Source organism: Myripristis murdjan, chromosome 9 (assembly GCF_902150065.1).
Source record: "Myripristis murdjan chromosome 9, fMyrMur1.1, whole genome shotgun sequence".
In the NCBI taxonomy this organism is placed as follows: Eukaryota; Metazoa; Chordata; class Actinopteri; order Holocentriformes; family Holocentridae; genus Myripristis; species Myripristis murdjan.
The window spans coordinates 30,578,533-30,598,228 of NC_043988.1; the positions used below are offsets into that span (position 1 = coordinate 30,578,533).

The 19,696-nt window shown below is 40.7% G+C and overlaps 1 protein-coding gene across 1 annotated transcript; it reads right to left on the reverse strand.

Moving 5' to 3' along the window:
• Window positions 1-209: 209 nt before the first annotated feature.
• On the reverse strand, window positions 210-18,716 carry ckap2l (cytoskeleton associated protein 2-like). Its single transcript, XM_030061215.1, has 10 exons — window positions 18,638-18,716; window positions 18,495-18,556; window positions 12,311-12,377; window positions 12,134-12,188; window positions 9,951-11,203; window positions 8,661-8,856; window positions 7,985-8,143; window positions 5,766-5,826; window positions 1,190-1,364; window positions 210-819 (listed from the first exon to the last, which is right to left on the reverse strand). The coding sequence occupies exons 2-10, from the start codon at window positions 18,532-18,534 to the stop codon at window positions 510-512; spliced, it is 2,316 nt and encodes a 771-aa protein (XP_029917075.1). The 5' UTR covers window positions 18,535-18,556; window positions 18,638-18,716; the 3' UTR covers window positions 210-509.
• Between the last annotated feature and the right edge of the window lie 980 nt (window positions 18,717-19,696).

Here is a 19,696-nt window from a genome sequence, read left to right on the forward strand (position 1 = left end):
GTGAATGATCATTCCTTGCACCATGTCCCACCCAAACATCCTGTTTCAACAGGAAATACATAAACTCAATAAAGTAAGAGTCCATTTCATGGGACAGTGGACAACCATATGCGGACTCTGAGATAACGCCAGTTGAAAACAACTGGTCTAATTCTGCTGAAAACTCACCTTGATTGTCCTCAGGGGAAAAAGTGCTTGACACGTTTGAGTCCCAAAAGAACAATCATTTATTATACACCGCTATGTACATTTCATTTTTTAAAATAATGTACAGATAAACAAGGGGCAATAGCTTGATCAAAACAACTTACGTTCCCTTGATGTACAAGTACAGGATATGAAAGACCCACAAACACCCCCCCTGTTCTGAAGCAAAAAAAAAAACTGACAGTGACTAACAACAAGACACAACAAGAGCTGGATATCTGATGGAAATAATCCTATTGACAGCCTGCATACTTCTGTGCTTGTCACTGTGCCAAAGAACAGAGATCCAAATCATATGCTTATCAGTCATCATCATCATCATCGTAGACAAGCTGCACGAGTACCTGATCTTTCAGAGCCTCGTTCTCCCTGTAGACATAGACTGGTGTGTCATGGGTAGATGGACTTGTTTCCTCTGACTCCCGTTTCCTGTCTTTTTCCTCCTCAGCAATTAGGTCATCATAGGAGGCCACACAGAGGTCATGATCCCGGAGGGAGGCCGGGTAGATGAGCGAGGCCCTCTCGATTCGCACAGAGCGCCTAACGGGGGTGAAGAAGCGCACCTCCTGGCCATTGACCCGGGCTGGCTCCTTCTGTTGGCAGTGAACCCGACTACAGGCCAGAAAACCAATTAAATTAATCATCACCAAACTCCACCAGGGTACCAAGTGTAAAATCGACAAGCATGTTTACTATTCCCACACCTCAGTGAAGTTGAAAATGTCACTAATTCTAAGCATCTTATAATACATAAAACTAGTAATGCTAAGATATTTTTAATCAACGCAAATATTTAAATACAAATACAACATTTCCAAATTATTTTAAAAAGTTTGTCCGGAGCAAATGGAGCAGTCATAAATCATAAAGCAGAACCAAGATTTTTGCATACCAAGGTTTTGCTGACTGCCGAGAAGAACTGTTGAACTGGTGACACAAATGTCAAATGAAAGTTGTGGCAAAGAGCATCACTATAACATACCCAGGGGTGGCTGTGATCTTGTATTTGACCACAGCTGAGTCTCCCTTCTCGCCGCAGATGAGGGCTTTGACAGGTTTAGGGGTTACCATGGGGTTGTAGGTATCTTCAGGAGTGCAGTCCCTTGGTGTTGGCATTTGGTCTTCCTCTATCTCAACCTGAGATACAGATGAGGGACCTGGGAATGACGGTTGAGATGACATATGCTACAATTACATTTTGTTTGGATGATGCTTTCAAGTCGCTCAAGCAAGTTGAAAATATCAAGCACAAAACTACGCAATCTTAATTAAAGGTATGTCAGGGCAATATGATTTCCATGATGCAGGAAACAAGAACATAATGGCAGACTCTGATAATGAATTTGGGATCAACTGTAAAATGCAGAATATTGTGGAATTTGCCAAAATGTGGATAAGCAGAGCACAGGTTTAAGATGGCATGAGGATTTATGACGGAATGATACTGACTATATTTCTATGGGAAAAAAAGCTCTAACAAATGCAGTTACATGTGTAAACTACTCACTAGGATGATCATTTGAATGAAGTCTTGCAAATTCAAATGAGGTAAACAGCGAGCTAGCCAGTTATCCAAGGAGAGTGCCAGTGTTTTCAACTTCAATGGTCAGTCACTTTCTTTTTTTGGCATTTCTGTTTTATTTGATAGTCACAGTGGAGACTGACAGGAAAGGCAGGGGAGAGAGGGGGGATGACATGCAGCAAAGGACCTGAGGTGGGATTCGAACCCTGGTCGCTGGGATCGGGACTAAGCCCTGGTACATGGTACACGCTCTTAACCGGTGAGCCACCGGGGCGCCCGGTCAGTCACTTTCTTACTGAAACATCTGAGCAGGACTTAAACTTAATTCTGTGATAAGACAGAAACTTGAGGACAAGGTCTACTTTGAATTGCTCACTGCACATTTGTTGATTCACCACACAGAATACGAGAATATATGGCTGCTAGTCCAGCTCAAAAATCAGCCCCTCCAAAAATAAAATCGTCATTACTACCTCCTACTGCACTGCTGTTACTGGCCTAAATGTCGTCTGCATTTTGCAAATGTTAACTTTTCATACTTACTTACTTTTCATAATTTTTCCACCAGCATTGCATCATTTCAGCATGAGTAGCAAATAAGTTAGGGGTGTTTTAGATAACGTTTTAGCACTATCTCATGCACAGCACCACTGTGCTGTCTCTCTTGCTTGTCCGTGCTCTCCACTTGATCACTTTTCCTCCATTTTTTTGAAATATAAGTCATGAAGCCGACAGTAAAGCCTCACTTTACTTTTACTGTTATCAAACAAAAAGAAATGTCTTCCTCCTGTCCGAAATCAATACTACAGCAACCGAGCTGCTTCAACTTATGTACCGTTCAATGCCAGAACTACATTTTTACCCTGGTCCCTCCAGGCAGTCAAAAGGGCCGTAGTACCTGGAATAAGTTCCTGCCATTGAAACTGGGCCAAAGTGAAGAGGAAACAGTACAGACAGTCGGTACAGACTTACAACATATTTCATGTTAAAGTGAGTCATAAATGTTGGAATCGGGAGGTGAATTTACTGTCACTTGACTGTAGTGATGAGCAATTATTCTGGTGCCTAACTTGCACAATCAGTCTGATGCAATCTGACAACAGTGATAGAAAAATATCATAACTTAATGTCAGATACTGACAACCAATGCATACCATAGCAATTTCAGGATTCCTATTTTTACTACTGTTCTGTTGCATAATACTGACAATAACAATCATAATAACTATTATTATCATTATTATTAGTCCAAGCACAAAGTAATGTTCTGACTGTTCGAAGTAAGTAGTAATTTCCCAGAGAAGTATAAAGCTCAGAAACCTTTAAAAGGAACATATCAGTAATTCTACATGTTTAGCAAAATATCAATGTGTATACTTCACATTTCTGTTAATCTTTTCCCATAGCAACCAGTTGTATTTGCACATAGCATAAGTACAATGAAATGTAGTTTTGTATCGAATCACAAAGTACCAAAAAGTAGAATAAGGTGGTGATGAGGCAACATTTACAAGTGAAAGTATGTGACATACGGTTATATAAACATGAAACATACACAGAAAATAAAAAGCAGGTGCTGATGAGGCATTATTTACAGACAAGGTGCAAGAGATAAGGCATACATAAGTTAAATACAGATCAAATGAAATCAATAATATATATGAGAATAAGTTATAGCCAGATGAAATAGCATGATATGAGAAATTAGTATTATATATAAGAATAAATACAGACTTTTTTGTTTTTTTGATAATTAAGTAAATAATAATATAGTAATATGAAAAAAACAGTCCCTTAGCCTGCTGGTGGGGGACCTGAGGCTCCAGGAGTAGGGTTGGGACCCGTTTGGATTTTAACGATTCCGATTACTTAACGATTCCCTCTTAGCAATTCCGGTTCCTACCAGTTCTGACGACGGTTCCAAATATATACATTTTTGTATTTTTTTTTATGACACCATTATAGTTAAAATAAACAAGTAATAAACAACAAGCTGCTGCCAGCTTGAACGGATTGACTTGACTGTTGCTGCTGGTCTTACTCTTATCTGAACTTTCTATAGAAAAATGTAACATTATATTAATGAACAATTAATTTAGAGCCAATTTAACAGCAGTTGAGTAAGTTGTAACTAAGTACAGACAGAATTCGTTGCTTGATAATAACGGTCCAACATTCTTCATAGCAGTGCAGTGGGGGCGTATCCACCCTGGGCCCGCTCAGTCTTGTAGGTGACGTGACGTCACCACAGTCGCTTCAGTGCACACAACTGAGCAAAATGAACGCAGATGAGAAATTCCAGGAATCGTTATGGGAACTGGTTTTGCGAAAATGATGGATCCGGCTCCATTTCTTCAATTTCGGAAACGGTTCTTTTTCAGAACCAGTTCCAGTTCCCAACCCTATTCAGGAGTACAGTACAGGAACAGTCCATTGTTGGGGTGGAATTAAAAGGAGTCTAATTACAGTAATGCATTACTCCCAAAATTGGAGGCCAAAAAGACAGCCAACTGAATATAGATAAGACATATTCTTCCCACAGGTGTCCAGGTGCTATTGTTTCAGACCTTAATATAGCACACTACTTTTAAATGTTTGAACTTGCAATCCTATCCTATCTTCTTCAGAAAATTGTTTTCTACTTTCTATTGCACCCACCAAAACAAATAAATAAAATTCAATCACTGGAGCACAGAGTGTGAACATGTCACGGGGTGACAAGGGTAGTGGGAAGTGTCCATAATATTATGTTTTCTATTGTGTGTAGATTTGGGTTGCCGTGAATTATTATGGGTTGTTATTGTGTGCCGTGTTCTTTGTGTATAGATTTGGGATGCTGTGAATTATTATGGTTATTGTGTGTCATGTTTATTTGTGCATGGATTTGGGTTATTATTTCTATTTTTCAGTATTAAGTTGCAGAGACTTGTATGGACAACTGCACACGTCACCTTTCCCCCACTACACCTCCCCTCTGCCCTAATTGTTTGCACACTATTGGCCCACAGTCAGCCTGCTCCATTTAAAGACAGGTGCGGGGCTTCGGAAGGAGGGCAATCAACCTGAGCAGCGTGCAGGTGTGCCGGGAGATGCGTAGCAGGCGGGAATCCAGGCCTGAGAGAAGGACGGTGGCAGACTTTCCCCGCACGGACCAGGACTCTCCCTTTGACCGCAACCGAAGGTGAATCAGTTGCAGGTCGTGTGTGTTTGTGAGAGCACAGCTCTTGTAAGAGCAGAGCCTGCCGGTGATTTTTGTCATTCTGTTCTTAGCGGCCCACTCTGGCCGGGAGGGTGAGCACCGTGACTGTGGACCACCCAACGGAGCCACGCCACTCGTGTGATTGCGGACTGCAGGACTGCCGACTGCCCGGACAGAGCCACACCACGCCCGTGACTGCAAGTCTGCCAGACTGCCCAGACGGAGCCACGCCACGCTCACGATCGGACTGCGGCAGCCGGCCAGAGGACTGACACAGGACATCGCCAGAATAGACTAAGTATTATGCATAGACTGTTTAGAGGAGAGACTTAACTTGGACACTTAAGCCAATGTTTTATTGTTATTTTAAGCCAGCAGCTGTGCTTTATTTTTTTATTCAACTTTTTAATTGCCAATCTGCTTGTTAATAAATTATTGTATACAAAGTTCACCTCTGCCTCTTGCGTCTGTGTGGTGTGGCCCGGGGATTTTACCAAACTAGTACAACCTTGTGACAAACACAACAGAGAAGTGTAGTGAAACAGCAGAAGGCTTACCAGCCAAACCACTTTTGTGGAAAACATGCTGCCATCTCAAGTGGAAAAACTCCAAGCTAAATCGAGCATCTTGACCTACTTTGGGTGGTGTTTAAATCTCTCTGGAGAGTGAGTACCCCAAAGTCAAGACAAATCTATAGAAAAGAGATCATGCCGATCCCTTGACTATGTTGAGCCAACTTAATATAGCACAAGGCCAAATAAGTACTTGTACAGATTGCTGTAAAGTGAGAACTACAATGCAGTTACTACATGCTATGAGCAATTTGTCTTAAGGTACCTTGGATCTCATCCTTTTTCTTCAGAATCTCAAACACCACAGTTCGCAGCTCGTCCACCGGCTGAAAGAAAGAACAAGAAAAGGAAATTCTAAACAACTCCCAATTACGTACTGCAACAAAAATACTGTGTGTAGTAAGGCATTTTTGGCAGTACTACCGACGGCACTGTTGTTTCTGGTCACATTCCAACAACCACAGGTGTACTGACTCAACAACTGTGAACTCAAAACAGGCTTGTTTTATGACTGAATAGATAATTGATTTCTTTTTTTAAATGATAGCTTTTGTTTGTTTTACAGAGGCTATGCAGCGTTTCCCGGAGCTTTTCCTTCAGTCTTAAAGTTTCTGAAACTGAAAACAAATGTCCTAAATGAAGCATAAAAAAGGTTGAAAATTGTCAGTGGTCCTTAAACTGGATTTTTATACCTGTGTTTTACAGCTGAAAATATAAACACTGTTTACAAAAAGTACTACAATCTACAAAACAAACCAGCTTTATTTAAAGTCCATTCTACCCACAAAGTGTGCAACTTCTGTTGCTGCAGTGAATTTTTCCAAGTTCGGTCTTGTATAGCCATGCAGAGTATCTACAGTCTGATAACCACGCTGAATCAAAGTAGGGGAAACATTGCTATGAAAAGGGTGGTCGACACTGATTCCTAAAAGCAGCAACACTGTTGTGTTCTGATGACTTGAATCACTTGAAATTGGCCGGAGTGGGTACGTCCCAGTAGCTGATCTGGTAGAGAACATACCACTTATCAAAGCTTAGGGCCTGCTCACATTGGCAAGTTTGGCCCCGTATCATGCTTAAGCCAAACCCCCCCCCCTCCCCAGTCCCCGGCTGGCCTGCGCTCACATTACCAAAGCCCAAACACGCCCAGGTGAGATTGCCCCCGGTGTCCATGTCATCACGCTGAAATACGAAGACAGGCATGGTCCGACATCATCATAAATCAGTATAGTTCAAATACATTCATCATATCTTCCTTTTAACTAAAAGACGTTTTTGTTCTTTTTAATCAGACATGGGATGTTTATTTACCTTGACAGTTTTGGAGGTAACTTCCTCCTTCTTCAGAAAGGTCCAACTGACAGCTGGAGCGGCACCTGTCAGATCTGGCAGACCAGACCTGAAGCCGTGGCCGGTGCAGGCAGCGGCAACCGGTCTGCCGGAGTGTGCCGCGCACACAGACTGCTGTACTTTCATTGTAAACCGACTTTTGCCATTCGCCGGTAATCGTGCTGTGCGCATTAAACAATTTTGCAGAGGCAGGAGGAAAGTTGCATGATTTACGTCGTATCCATGTTCGCGCACTGGGTGCGTGACCGTGCACGTGCTTGTCTATGCGCCCGTACCGTGCAGAAGCACACCCCTTCCAACCGTATTGTATTCAAGCACGGAACGGAGCGATCACACTGGTCAAAGAATCCGGATTTTAGGGGCAAACATGCTTGGGCGCGGATCAAACTTGCCAATGTGAGCAGGCCCTTAGTCCTTAATGCAGCAGCCCAGATTCGACTACAAGCCCAGGCCATTTGCTGTTGTCTGTCTCCCCTGCATTTTCTTTTTTGTTTTTTTTAAAGATTATTTTTTTGGCATTTCTGCTTTATTTGACAGTCACAGTAGAGCTAGACAAGAACAAGACAAGGAAAGGCAGGGGAGAGAGAGGGAATGACGTGCAGCAAAGGACCTCAGGTCGGATTCGAACCCCACCCTCCCCTGCATTTTCTGTCCCTCTCTCTAATGTCACTATTGAATAAAATGCTAAAAAAAAAAAAAAAAAAAAAACTAAAAAGAAAAAAGAAAAATAAATCGGCCAAAGTGAAATGGTCCCTCTTCTGGAAATAGTTCCTGGGGAAACATTTGCTTTACACATCCAATTATCAGTTCTGTGGTTTATGAATGGCGACAACTTTGTTAGCCACAGAAGCAGAACATTTTAAGGTAGCTCATGTGTTTCAGTATATAAAATACATGCATAAATACAGTTATATTGTGAAGTCTTTATTACTCCCACATGATTTGCAGAATGGTTTGTTGCAATGTAAAACATGGATGAAATGTAGCAGTGTGCCAAACATTCAAAATCAGTGATACGGTCCTTTAAGGGTCAAGGACAAGATGAGGCAGGTCAAATAAGGTCAAGACAACATGTTATGCTGGAACCCTTCACACTGAAAGGGTAGTACATTTTAGAGGTATTGGTTGTCCTACCTCTAACACAATGCGCACTGCCTCTTCAAACATGGGCAGGACATCCAGGTTGCCCTGTTGCTCCATCAGACGGGCCTGACAAATCCAGTACTTGGAAAACTTCTGGGCCACTGGTGGCAACCGTGAAAGAACCTCTTTCACTTGGTCTGCAGAGCAACCCTGTAGGTGTGTGGGCATAGCATACAAAACACAGACATTCAGACAAGTAAAAGCATTTGACGTCTCAAACTATGTGCAACAACAACCTCTGGGTATTGACTAGCTGGGAAGATGAAACCTTCAGTACTGAGTTGTCAGAAAGTAATTGATAATTCCAAAAATAATGTAAACAGACTGATCAAACCAGAAACATATCTATATTTTCATAAATGAATCATGACTAATTGAACGATTGTGATTAAATCGAATTGTGTGATCACTAGTGATTCCCATCCCTTTTTTTCCCACACTTTTTTATGCTTTGTCCACTTGTTTTGACCAAAGTACATATACCATTTACAGGAAACATGTCCATACAATAATTATTTGAAAACAGCCCAAGCCTCTCAAATAGACACCACTTTATCTCCTGTCTCATCTCCAGTGGAAGATGAGATTTAAAAAAAATACTGCTGTGTGTTTAAATAACTTTAGGCACTTAGAAGTTGTTCTGATACTGCTCCCAATTTTCCAGCACCTCTCCTAGCAATTTGATGCAGTCAGCGAGGGATCTGTCCACAGCGCAGATGAGGGAGTGGGCCTCGTCCTCCTCCTTCATGGTGGCCCAGTAAGGTTGGGGAAAGGCCACAGTTCGCCTAGCCTGAGGTTTCACTGGCATGGGAGGACGCTTGTAGGAGATGCCTTTGGATTCCCGCCACTCCTGGAGCTTCCTCCTGAAACCAAAGCAGATGGTGCAGGTGAAATATGACATTTATGCTCATAGACAAAATTTTGGGGTGATGCACTGTTAAACATAGAGGGTGCTGGTTCCTTATCATTGGATGAATACTGACCAAAATGTTTTATTTTGTTATTTATTTTATTGTCAAATCATAGAACAGAAAGCTGGAATTCTTTTTTGGAGAGATGAAATGTGATTTAAAATGTGATTCTGGTGAGTTTTGTTATAAAAGGGAAAAAAGAAAAAAGGAAAATAATTTTTTTTAACTGCATTTGAACTATGTTTTCATACTTTCTGGGCACTTTGAGAACACAGCTTTTTTTTAAAAAATGGGTCACATGAAATGAGAGTTTAATCTATTCAGATTATAAAATGATTCTGTACTCAATTTATGCATGCCAAATTTGTCGCAGTTGTGACATGGTAACAAAGCATGCAGCTATGTCATAAAAACAGGACGCCTACGTGAGGCAAGTCCATGTTCCTGTGTGATTCACATGAGAAGTTTCGACCTACACAGTTTTAGATAATCTAAGAAACATCTTTCATCACCTTTCAAATGGAGGTGTCACAACATTTTAAAATTTTGTTCTGCATCAGTTGTGCAACTTTACAGCTTCCACTTGTCTGCTGGCCTGACTTGTTTTTTTCAGCTCATATATATTCTGCTACTGTATGTTTCATATAAATCTGATTTGTATATCAAGTGATGAATGAAAAACATGTATTTGACAGTGAAGCTGCCATGTAGGGTTCCATAGTAAAATTTCCATTAAGATTTGCCATGGCGAATATGACAATTGGCCATAAAATATTAACTGTTCAAGGTAAACTTACCATCTGCTTTGACATTATTAAACAACTACTAGGAAGATGTTTCAACTTATTTTTTTTTTTTTAAAAATACACTTTATTCCTAACACCAGTGCTGATACTATGTCATCCACAATTCCCAGGGAGAAAAAAAACTACCATTTCAAATGCTCTCTGTATTTTGTCTTATTTGCAAAAGTAACTTTGGGATAACAATATGAAATCAAAATCAGGCTATTCAATTATACACCATTATTTTGAAGCTGTACTCACATTCTCTCCTCCTGGGCTGCCGTCATTTTCTTTCCCTCTGTCTGAGGAATGACTCTGACAGGGGCTCTGGGTGTCTTAATGTCTGTGGCCTGTCCTCCCTGGCTGGCACTCCTGGCCAAGCGTGGCACTGTCTGTGGCATCAATGGAGCAGCTGTTCTTTTTGAGTCTGCCGGCGGTGGTGGTGGCACTTTTACTGAATTCTCTCCCTTCATTTTTTCCATTCCTTTACATATCTTCGCTTTTCCTCCCAGCTCTGTCACAGCAGCCTGCATAACCCTGTTAGTTGCTCTGGAAGTAGACCGACTCACTGCGCCCAAAGAGGCAGTAGAGCGAACTTTGTGTGGTTGCCCTATACCTGCCTCTGCAAACACAGGTCTCTGCTGTGCAACCTTGTTTGTGGGCCCTGCAGCTGATTTTGCTGTTTTTGACAGTCTTTCCCTCTCTTCTGGCTTGATAGGGGCCATTGTGCGCCTGGTGTACACATTTGTTGATCTGAGTCCAGCAGATGGTTGACTTTTACGTGACTGATAAAGAGGTTTGTTTTGAAGTGCTTTAGAATTAGACTTGCTCTGAGCTTGAGTTTTAATCCCTGTGCTTGCAGTCCCAGTAGCAGTGGTTGTCTTCTGCACAGGCTTGTTGACAGCTGTTTTTCTCTGAGACAGGTCAGACCTCTGGGAAATGCAGCCTGATAAAGCAGAGCGCCCTCTGTTGGCCACACTAGTACTAGTGGTAGCAGTTGCTGCAGTAGAGCTGCATGATACATTTGACATTGAGTTTCTCGGCTGGACCACTGCAGGAATGAGTCCTGTTCTGGTTTTGACAATGGGGCCAAGACTCATCCTGACACCAACTGTCTTACTGGGACCCACTGGGGGGGCATTTGGGCCACTATTGATTTTACTCTTGGGTTTTGACAAAGTTGTAGGAGCTGCTTTAGAAAAGCATTTTCCTGTATGTGGCTGCGTTTTTGGAGGGATGGTTGCAATAAGGCTGGATTTGAGGGATGCAATAGTGTATATTCTTGGAGCTGCTGGGTTGTGGTTCAGTTTTGTCCATGTTGGGTCTCTGAGTGCAGCAGGGTTGGCATTCTGAGCTCCAGTCAAGTCACCTTTCTGCACATTCACTTTGTTAATAACATTACAATATGTTTTGGTAGGGTGTGCACTGGCTTTAGCAGTCTGAGGTTGACCTTTGACGCCTTCTTTTGTAGTATTGACAGCATGTGGAGCTTTGTTCTCTTTTCCCTTGACTGGCTGTTAAAATGAAAACAACAAGTTACTCAAACAAAAATCATGAGCAAAAGAACTGGGAGTTACAAATGCCTTTGTCTATGCACACAAGGCTAGCATTTTCCACATTTTGCTATTTTCCTATGATAACAAATCTGTTGTGAATTTCCCCATTGTGGGATAAATAAAGGCATATCTTATATCTTTTTGTGCTAAATGTATCAGAGCATAATGAGGGGGAAAAGAGGCATGCCAAGATAACAGTTTTGAAATCCAGTAGCTAGTGTTTGTTTTGTTTTATGTTGTGTTGGATATATCCCTCAGGAAGGCCTTTGGTATTCCAACTAGTGACATCTTACAAGCATGTAAAAGGAGAATCCTATAAGATTCTATTATGACTGTGTTCTTAAACTGAAACGCTGTTTGTCTGCTGCATAATTTGCCAATCATTATTACTATTTAACTACTGAAAACAACCACCCCTCATGCTCACAAGGACAAAGCTTGTGAGTTTGCGATGAAGTGAAGTTTGATCCCCTGGTAGACATGCAAGTGCTTGCAAACCTCTGACATAAGCAATTCACCGAAAATGTATTTATTTCAAACATCTATTCTCAAGTTATGCACCACTAAATGATTCCCAAACACCCTCCTGCACAGTGCAGGAAACTTTAGTTACTTCAGCACCAAATGGAAAGCACCTGCTAATCTGCACTGCTGTATCAAACAAACAAAATAGATTCACTCTTTTCACCGAACAAACTCAATACAGTATTTTCCAAAGACACTGCTCTACAATTGACAGTTTCTTTTCAATGCAATTTTATGGATCAATATTTTAGGAGAGAATCAAAAGGACTTTATTTTAATACAGATGTTTCACCCTCTTTTACACAGAAATGTCATTTCCAAAGAGTTTTCAGGATGAAAGCCACACTTTTTCCGCACACTGACCTTTAGTGCAGAGGCAGTTCTATTCTTCGCCTGACAGTCATCACGGTGGTTCAGCCTGAGGAATTAACGAGAAATTATGAAAAAAAAAAATTATTTGCGCTCCAGAGACAATATGAAATGAGGTAAGATGATAAAGTACACATCATTCCTGAGTTGTCACTAATCAGCTTCACTTACGAAGGGTTGGGCAGTTTCAGCTTCCCCTTTGCTGCCAAGTATTCCATCAACTTCTGCTTTCGGAGCTCTGTGACAAAAGGTTACACAGCATTTCAGCATCAGTTCCCAAAGTGCCTTTCTTTGTGTTATCCCATCACGCATACTCACTTGTAAAGGTAGAATATAGTGATAACCACAGGTACTCGTACAATTGCGTGATTGGGTTTTTTAAAATGTAAATACTTAAATTTGTCAATCTTAATGACAATGAATGAGGCAAAAGTAAGAGTAGGTGAAGTGAGAAAAACAACACCGTATCTGTATCGCCCAAGTTAATCTAAGGTCAGTATATGGCCACTTATTAAATTCAACGATGGAACAGTTTGAAGCTCTTTACACAGGGTGTCACAGTGGTTCATTCTGACTTAGACAATCCAGAATTATAAACATGGCCAGTAAAATATTGGGAAAGAGCAGAGACAACTATGATCTATATATAAAATGCAGGTGAAACAAAAAGTCAGACAAATTGTGTCTGATTCTGTTCATCCCCTTTTTAAAGAATTCATAAAACTGCCCTCGGGAAGATGAGCAACCTGCAGCAACCACATTCATTGACCAAAAAGTCTTTCATACCAAATGCAATAACTGCTAAGCCCGTAAACACCATTCACATTGGAACTATGTCAGTAATTGTTGTAATATTTATTACAGTATGTGCTCTAATCAACTTGTGAAGCTGAAGGCAAATCTCCACATCTGTTTATAATAAAGATTATTTATCTCTTGTATTTCAGTATAATAGAGATATATTGTCTTATCAGGGTAAAAAACATGTTTATGTAACCTAAGACATTATTCAACAAAGTATAGGAATGGACACAGGTATGTTCAGTATAGCACTGTTAAACTTCAGCTCATCAATCTTTATTGAATAGGATGATGACAGCAGGACCACGAGGAGAGCAGAGGAAAGAGAAGAAACTCTTATTTTTGTCTGCTGCTCACACAGGTAGGACAATGGCTTAACTGCGCCCAGACAACCAAATGCTTCAAATCAAACATGTCCTAAATCATGTCTAAAACTCTATAAAAGATGCTGGTTGCCTGTCAAAGCAAATGGATAGTCATCCATTTGCATAAACTTACTAGTATAAACTTTTTGCTCTAGTATAAACTTTTTGCTCTGTCAGTTTAAACATGACTGTCAAATGTTTGCATAAACTTACTGGTAACCTAGAAAATTTACCAGCATCTGACTAATGTCTCGTACTCTCCCAGGACTTCGCAGCATGCAGACTCATTCAGAATTCAGCAATCCATTAGAAACATGTCACTCATCAGAGTGTCTGCTGTCTGCCCACTCTGTCTGATCCCAGCTTACACAATATGCCACTGGAGCAAGACCGCTGCATATACACTCCTGATCAAAATCTTAAGACCAGTTGAGAAAATGCAAGAATTTACATTTTGCACTGTTGGATCTTAAGAAGGTTCTAAGTAAAGCTTCAAAATACAAAAAGAAGAAATGGGAGTGAGACAAAAAAAAATTGAGTAAGCAGTTTATTGCAAACAACCATTAAACTGAAATGAGCTGTTCATCAGCTGATCAAAAGTTTAAGACCACTGCCTTTAAAAGCCCAAATCTTGGCAAAAATGTGGATTCAGTGTCATTTTCTGACTCTGATGAGAAAAAAATGTAACCTTGACTAGTAAGTTTATGCAAATGGATGATTATCCATTTGCTTTGACAGGCAACCAGCATCTTTTATAGAGTTTCAGACATCATTTAGGACATGTTTGATTTGAAGGTCTTAAACTTTTGATCAGCTGATGAACAGTCTATTTTAGTTTAATGGTTGTTTGCAATAAATTGCTTACTCAAATTTTTTTTTTGTCTCACTCCCATTTCTTCTTTTTGCATTTTGAAGCTCTACTTAGAACCTTCTTAAGATCCAACATCCAACTTAAGATTTTGATCAGGAGTGTATTACAGCAAAAGCTGACTCTGCCTCAACTTCAGATGTCGACAACGGTTTTTACAAGCTCACCCTGTTGCATACACTGCTGGCACCTTGCTGTGCTCTGTTGCACTACCGCTATTCATAATGAATGGGAGTCGTGCAGTTCTACCAAACTGAATGTTGAATGAGCCTAAAATTCAAGTGCATGCAGGGTCCATCTGTTCACACCAGAGGCATATTTTTCATAGCTGATTACATGGCAATCCTCCTTTCTGTCTCTGTGTGCTGTGTCTCTATTCCTCCCCTTTCTTTGAGCTCTCTGTCAATTTAAACATGACTGTCAAATGTTTGGAATATGTGTGCAATTTAATGGTTGAGTCTGCATGGTACTCTGTTGGACTGAGTAACAAGCACAATTTCAGTTATTGTTGCTCTAGACATGAAACTGTGTTGCCTCTGACAGAAAAAAATGTGTTTTCAGTGTAGACAGAAGTATTTGGAAGGGAGACCTGCCAATAAGGAAACTATGCAGACTGTATTTGCTGATATATTTGGTTGACCTTTCAGCAAGAGCCATGGAAATCATAAGAGCTGGCAAACATGGGATGCATCTTTGACCATCTAAAATGTGTTTTCTTTTGAAATTTGCTCACAGCATACAGAGAAAGTAGATTAAATGTCCAAACTGGCATTTCGGATTGCAAACCATCTGTACATCCAGTCTGGACAGCCCAATTGATTAACATTGGTGCCAAAAGGAAGCAGGCAGCACTATGGGGCGCTTTCACATTCATCTGAACCAGGCGTAAGGCCAGTGTTATACTACATCCGCAAGGGTCTGCTGATGGAAATGTCATAAACTTTCAAGTGTGTGGAGTCTCATAATAAAGTTAAACTGAACTGAACTGTCTGTGCAGCTGCTTCACTATTCCTGGCTGTAAGAGCACCAGCTGCAATTCACTGCACATTGTGAGGGACATGTCAGCCAAACTGTACTCCACAAAGTAGTCAAAACACAAATACTACATGTCTGTGATGTCTGCAGCTGTCGGTGTCCATGTCTGCACGGGAGTATAATGAAGCCTTAAAGCAGGGGTGTCAAACTCGTGCCATGGAGGGCCAAGAGGCTGCAGGTTTTCATTCCAACCAAAAACTCCACCAGGTGATTTCACTGATCACCCTACCTCCAAACAGAGAGGCGGGACTAATCAGTGAAATCACCTGGTGGAGTTGTTGGTTGGAATGAAAACCTGCAGCCTCTTGGCCCTCCATGGCATGAGTTTGACACCTGTGCCTTAAAGGCTGATTCATAGGTTGTGTTGTCAAGGGTCCACTTCAGTCTGCACAATACACATGACATCATCCACCCATGTCCACAAAGGTCCGAGCAGGGACAAGAGGACAATTAAGCTCTCTCTACCAGCCACACACCAAATTGCAAAAAGCATGTGGATGGAACACCAGCCTGACCCCAGCCCTGATCTGTAGTATGAACAAAACCACATGTGCATCTGCAGCACCTGCACTAGTCCACAGCTGTCCGTAGACTCGACCCGTGGGAAGTATGTTTAGGCCTTAAAATGGCTCACTACTGGGGCAGTAGTGACTGCATTTTATTGAGAGGCATTTCCAATAATCTGTCCCTCTCATGTATAGGGAGGACAAAAAATAGAAACACCTCTCAATATAATGTAGTCCAGTACAAGACCTCTGCAAACTACAACCTCAATAATAAACACAGAATTAAATTTACACATTCGCCACAACAAAAACTTAATATTATAAACTTTGTTAAAAGGTAGAGGTTATGGCAGAGCTGTTGCAGTTAACTGCATTACACTGTACAGGTGGACGTGATCAAGTGGACCACTGAGTGTATATTTGATCCCAAGACACTATGACCAGTAATTACATGTCCACTTTGCCTGCTGTATAATGTGCAAATAACACTGAGAAGATTAATCTGATCCATCCTATATAATGCCCTTTAAGTCTCACAGTATCAAGCTGGCGCAGTAGCCCCACCCAGTGGACATTTATTTTTTTTACCTTAAGTCTCCAAGTAAGCAAATTACCAGTGAAATATTTCACTTTTCAACAGCATGCTAGCTATCAATGCCCATATGTCAGCCAGTCTGGTCAGTGTAGCCTGAGCCCTGACCAGTGACCAGCAGCCCTAACCAGTAACTGTTTGTAGCCTAAAAGAATCCCACAACCTATTATTTACATAATTTGTGCTAAAGGAGGCCATGACTTTTCATACAATTATTAGATAGCTTGATTCTGTAAATTGGGCTTACTGCAACTGTCCTGCCCTTGCAATAAGTGCTGTGGCTGACAAGCATGGATGTACACTGACAAGCATCTGTGCTACTAACAACAGCTATTAATAGTAAATTCATGGAAGTAAAAATGGTTTGTCTGTATGTATGTCTGTCCCAGGATGCGCTTAGCTAAGCTTGCAGGGTCAAGTAACACAGGTGACTCGTTTCATTTCTAATTATATGCACATGGTAATCAACAGAATTAAATAATCTAAAACGTTTATAAGATTGTGACCCCTGCTCTTGAAGATAGATACCTGTAGCCTATGTGATATTACTTGTGATGTGGTAAGTATGGCTGAACGATACAGCGCTATATTATTTTGTTATGAATATGCGTGATATCAGTGTCTCTGAAGGAAACGATAGGGACGAGATACTTTGTGAAGTAACTGCTTTTTCTCAGTAAGAACCTACAGTCATACCGTATAGCTATTGAGATATCTGGCATAAATATTTGGGTATCAATTTTTGATATTGGCGTTGTCGCTCTGTGTGGTTGGAAGTGCAGGATCTCATAATTTCCTGTTATCCTCCCCTTGGAGCCATAAAGCCCTTCTAGTCCAGTCATTTTATGAAAAAACCTAGGACAAATTGCAAGAGAAAAAAACTCAACTGATTTTGTATCCTCAGTATGTCCTGAGTGGGGGGAAAAAAGTCCTAAGAAATCCCATTGGTGGAAAGTTTGGAAAATCACCTATTTATGACCACATATTACCAAAAAACACTGTTTTTAACACACAGGGGAAAGGGGTTCAAAATTTTACTTTCAGATATCACTATAAAAATTCACAAGATGATTACACACACAAAGACAAGAAAAAAAGTCAGTTACAAGTTCTTTGAATTATTCTGTTTACACATGCATATCACACATTATCTGATTTGATATGCACTAAGAAGGAATATAAGGAATAAATGCCAGAAGAGACATTTAAACAGTGAATTGAAAGCTTACTATATATACAGTAACCTTTTAATTCACTGTTATATAGTTACCTTTTAATTCAAGGTTACTATATATATAGTAACCTTTTAATTCACTGTTTAAATGTCTCTTCTGGCATTTATTCCTTATATTCCTGATTAGCGCATATCAAATCAGATAATGTGTGATATGCATGTGTAAACAGAATAATTCAAAGAACTTGTAATTGACTTTTTTTTTCTTGTCTTTGTGTATGTAATCAACTTGTGAATTTTTATGATATCTGAAAGTAAAATTTTGAACCCCTTTTCCCTGTGTGTAAAAAGGGTGTTTCTTGGCATAATATGGGTGATTTTCAAAACTTTCCACCAATAGGATTCCTTGGGACTTTTTTTCCCTCACTCAGGACAAACTGAGGATACAAAATCAGTTGAGTTTGCTTCTCTTGCAATTTGTCCTAGGTTGACCCCAGTTTTGGCCTAAAATTACTGGACTATTCTTTCGGGATCTTTTTAGGACATGGCAGAGGAACAAATTGGAGGTCGAGGTTCTGTGGTTTATTGTTGGTGCGACCAACAACACAGGAACTCCTCGGCACCGCTGTTTTAATCTGAAATGGGCTGATTAACGTGTTCACGCCGTTTCCGACTGTGTGAAACGCGGCATTGTTTTGCTCCAAAGGGGGGCGTGGTGAGAGGAGACATACTGCCCGTCTGGTGTGGAGCCTACTGTAGTCTGTCGATGTTAACCTACCCATATCACTCAAACTCGATGAGGTCAAGTTGTTATTATTACTCACACAGCCATATGCAGTAGGTGTGCTACAGATATAGCCTGTAAAAAAAAAACACACAATCCGTGGCACATCCGCTCTGCAAACGGAGCGAGCTGTAAGATTCGTTAACGTTTAGCTAGCAAACGGTAGCTAAGCTAAGCTAAGTAGCTAAACTCTTCACTTTAGCCTACGTGCTAGTGCATAAGCTCGTTACCTTTTCGGCTCGGCATCGAAGCAGTCTCTCCTTCGTCCATAATTATCAGACTCGGGTGCCTCCTGTTGAGTTTAAACGCGTTTAAAATCGTTCAGTCACAGCTACGATGCTTCGTTTCTTATGTACTACAAACAGATACTCACGCTCGCGCATCAGCTCGGTTCAAAATTGCCGGGGGTAAAGCCCTCCTCGTCTCTCATTGGACTGTTCGAACATTCGAAACTCCTCACCGTCCGCAACGGCCATCCTGATTGGTGCAGAAATGGTACACGGCAGTTGCTGTTCTCTGTGGAGCCACTCGTTAAGGTTGCCCCCACAGACATACATATACCGACATACATATATATTGACATACCTCTTTCTATGTCTATGGTTGCCCCCTCAGGCGGCGGCGCACCGGCTGGGCGGAGACTTCTTGAACTGACGCTCCTGCGGTGACAAATCATGAACATAACGGCCTTAAGCTTAAGTATTAAGAAGTATTGGTATTGATTTATTATTAATTTTACTAGTCAGTCTGAATCAGAGCCAAGTCTGTTTAACGCTAAACACTCCATAATTCGTGCGTCAAATGCATCAAAGCAATATTCGTAGCACAAGTAATGAAATTTAAAAGGTAGATACTAAGTGGGTTAAATTAACTAACAGACAAAATGGCTTCACCAATTAGCTAAATTAAACTGTAGCCACAAGAAGTGATGCCACACTGCTTGGTTAGTGATGTTTGAGGGAAATTTGTTTTGCCCTTGTTAGTATTCTAACCTATATCTTTTATGAATACAACAGGTGCTGCTGTGCTGTGTTATAGCCTATATATTGGCTATATGCATGATCTACTCATAGACTGTAAAAACAACAACGACAACGACAACAACAACAACAACAATCCTTGGTGGGTTTCAGTCTCTGCCGTTGTCCTTGATAACATCCATTAGTGAACAAACAAATGAAATGTACGGACAGTCATCAAGTTATAACGCTTTATTACAGATTTATTGTATTTTCATGAAATCATTGTTAGTAAGCAGATTTCCAAATAAATAAATATTAAAATGTGTTAGCACTGGTGCATAAATACATAAATAAATAAATAGATATGAAGCATAACGCTTCGAAACCGTAAACAGTGTGCCATGTCATTCAGTACAATAGGCTAAATACCCATTGCTCAATAGCGAGCACAATGACGCCATCTCGTGGTC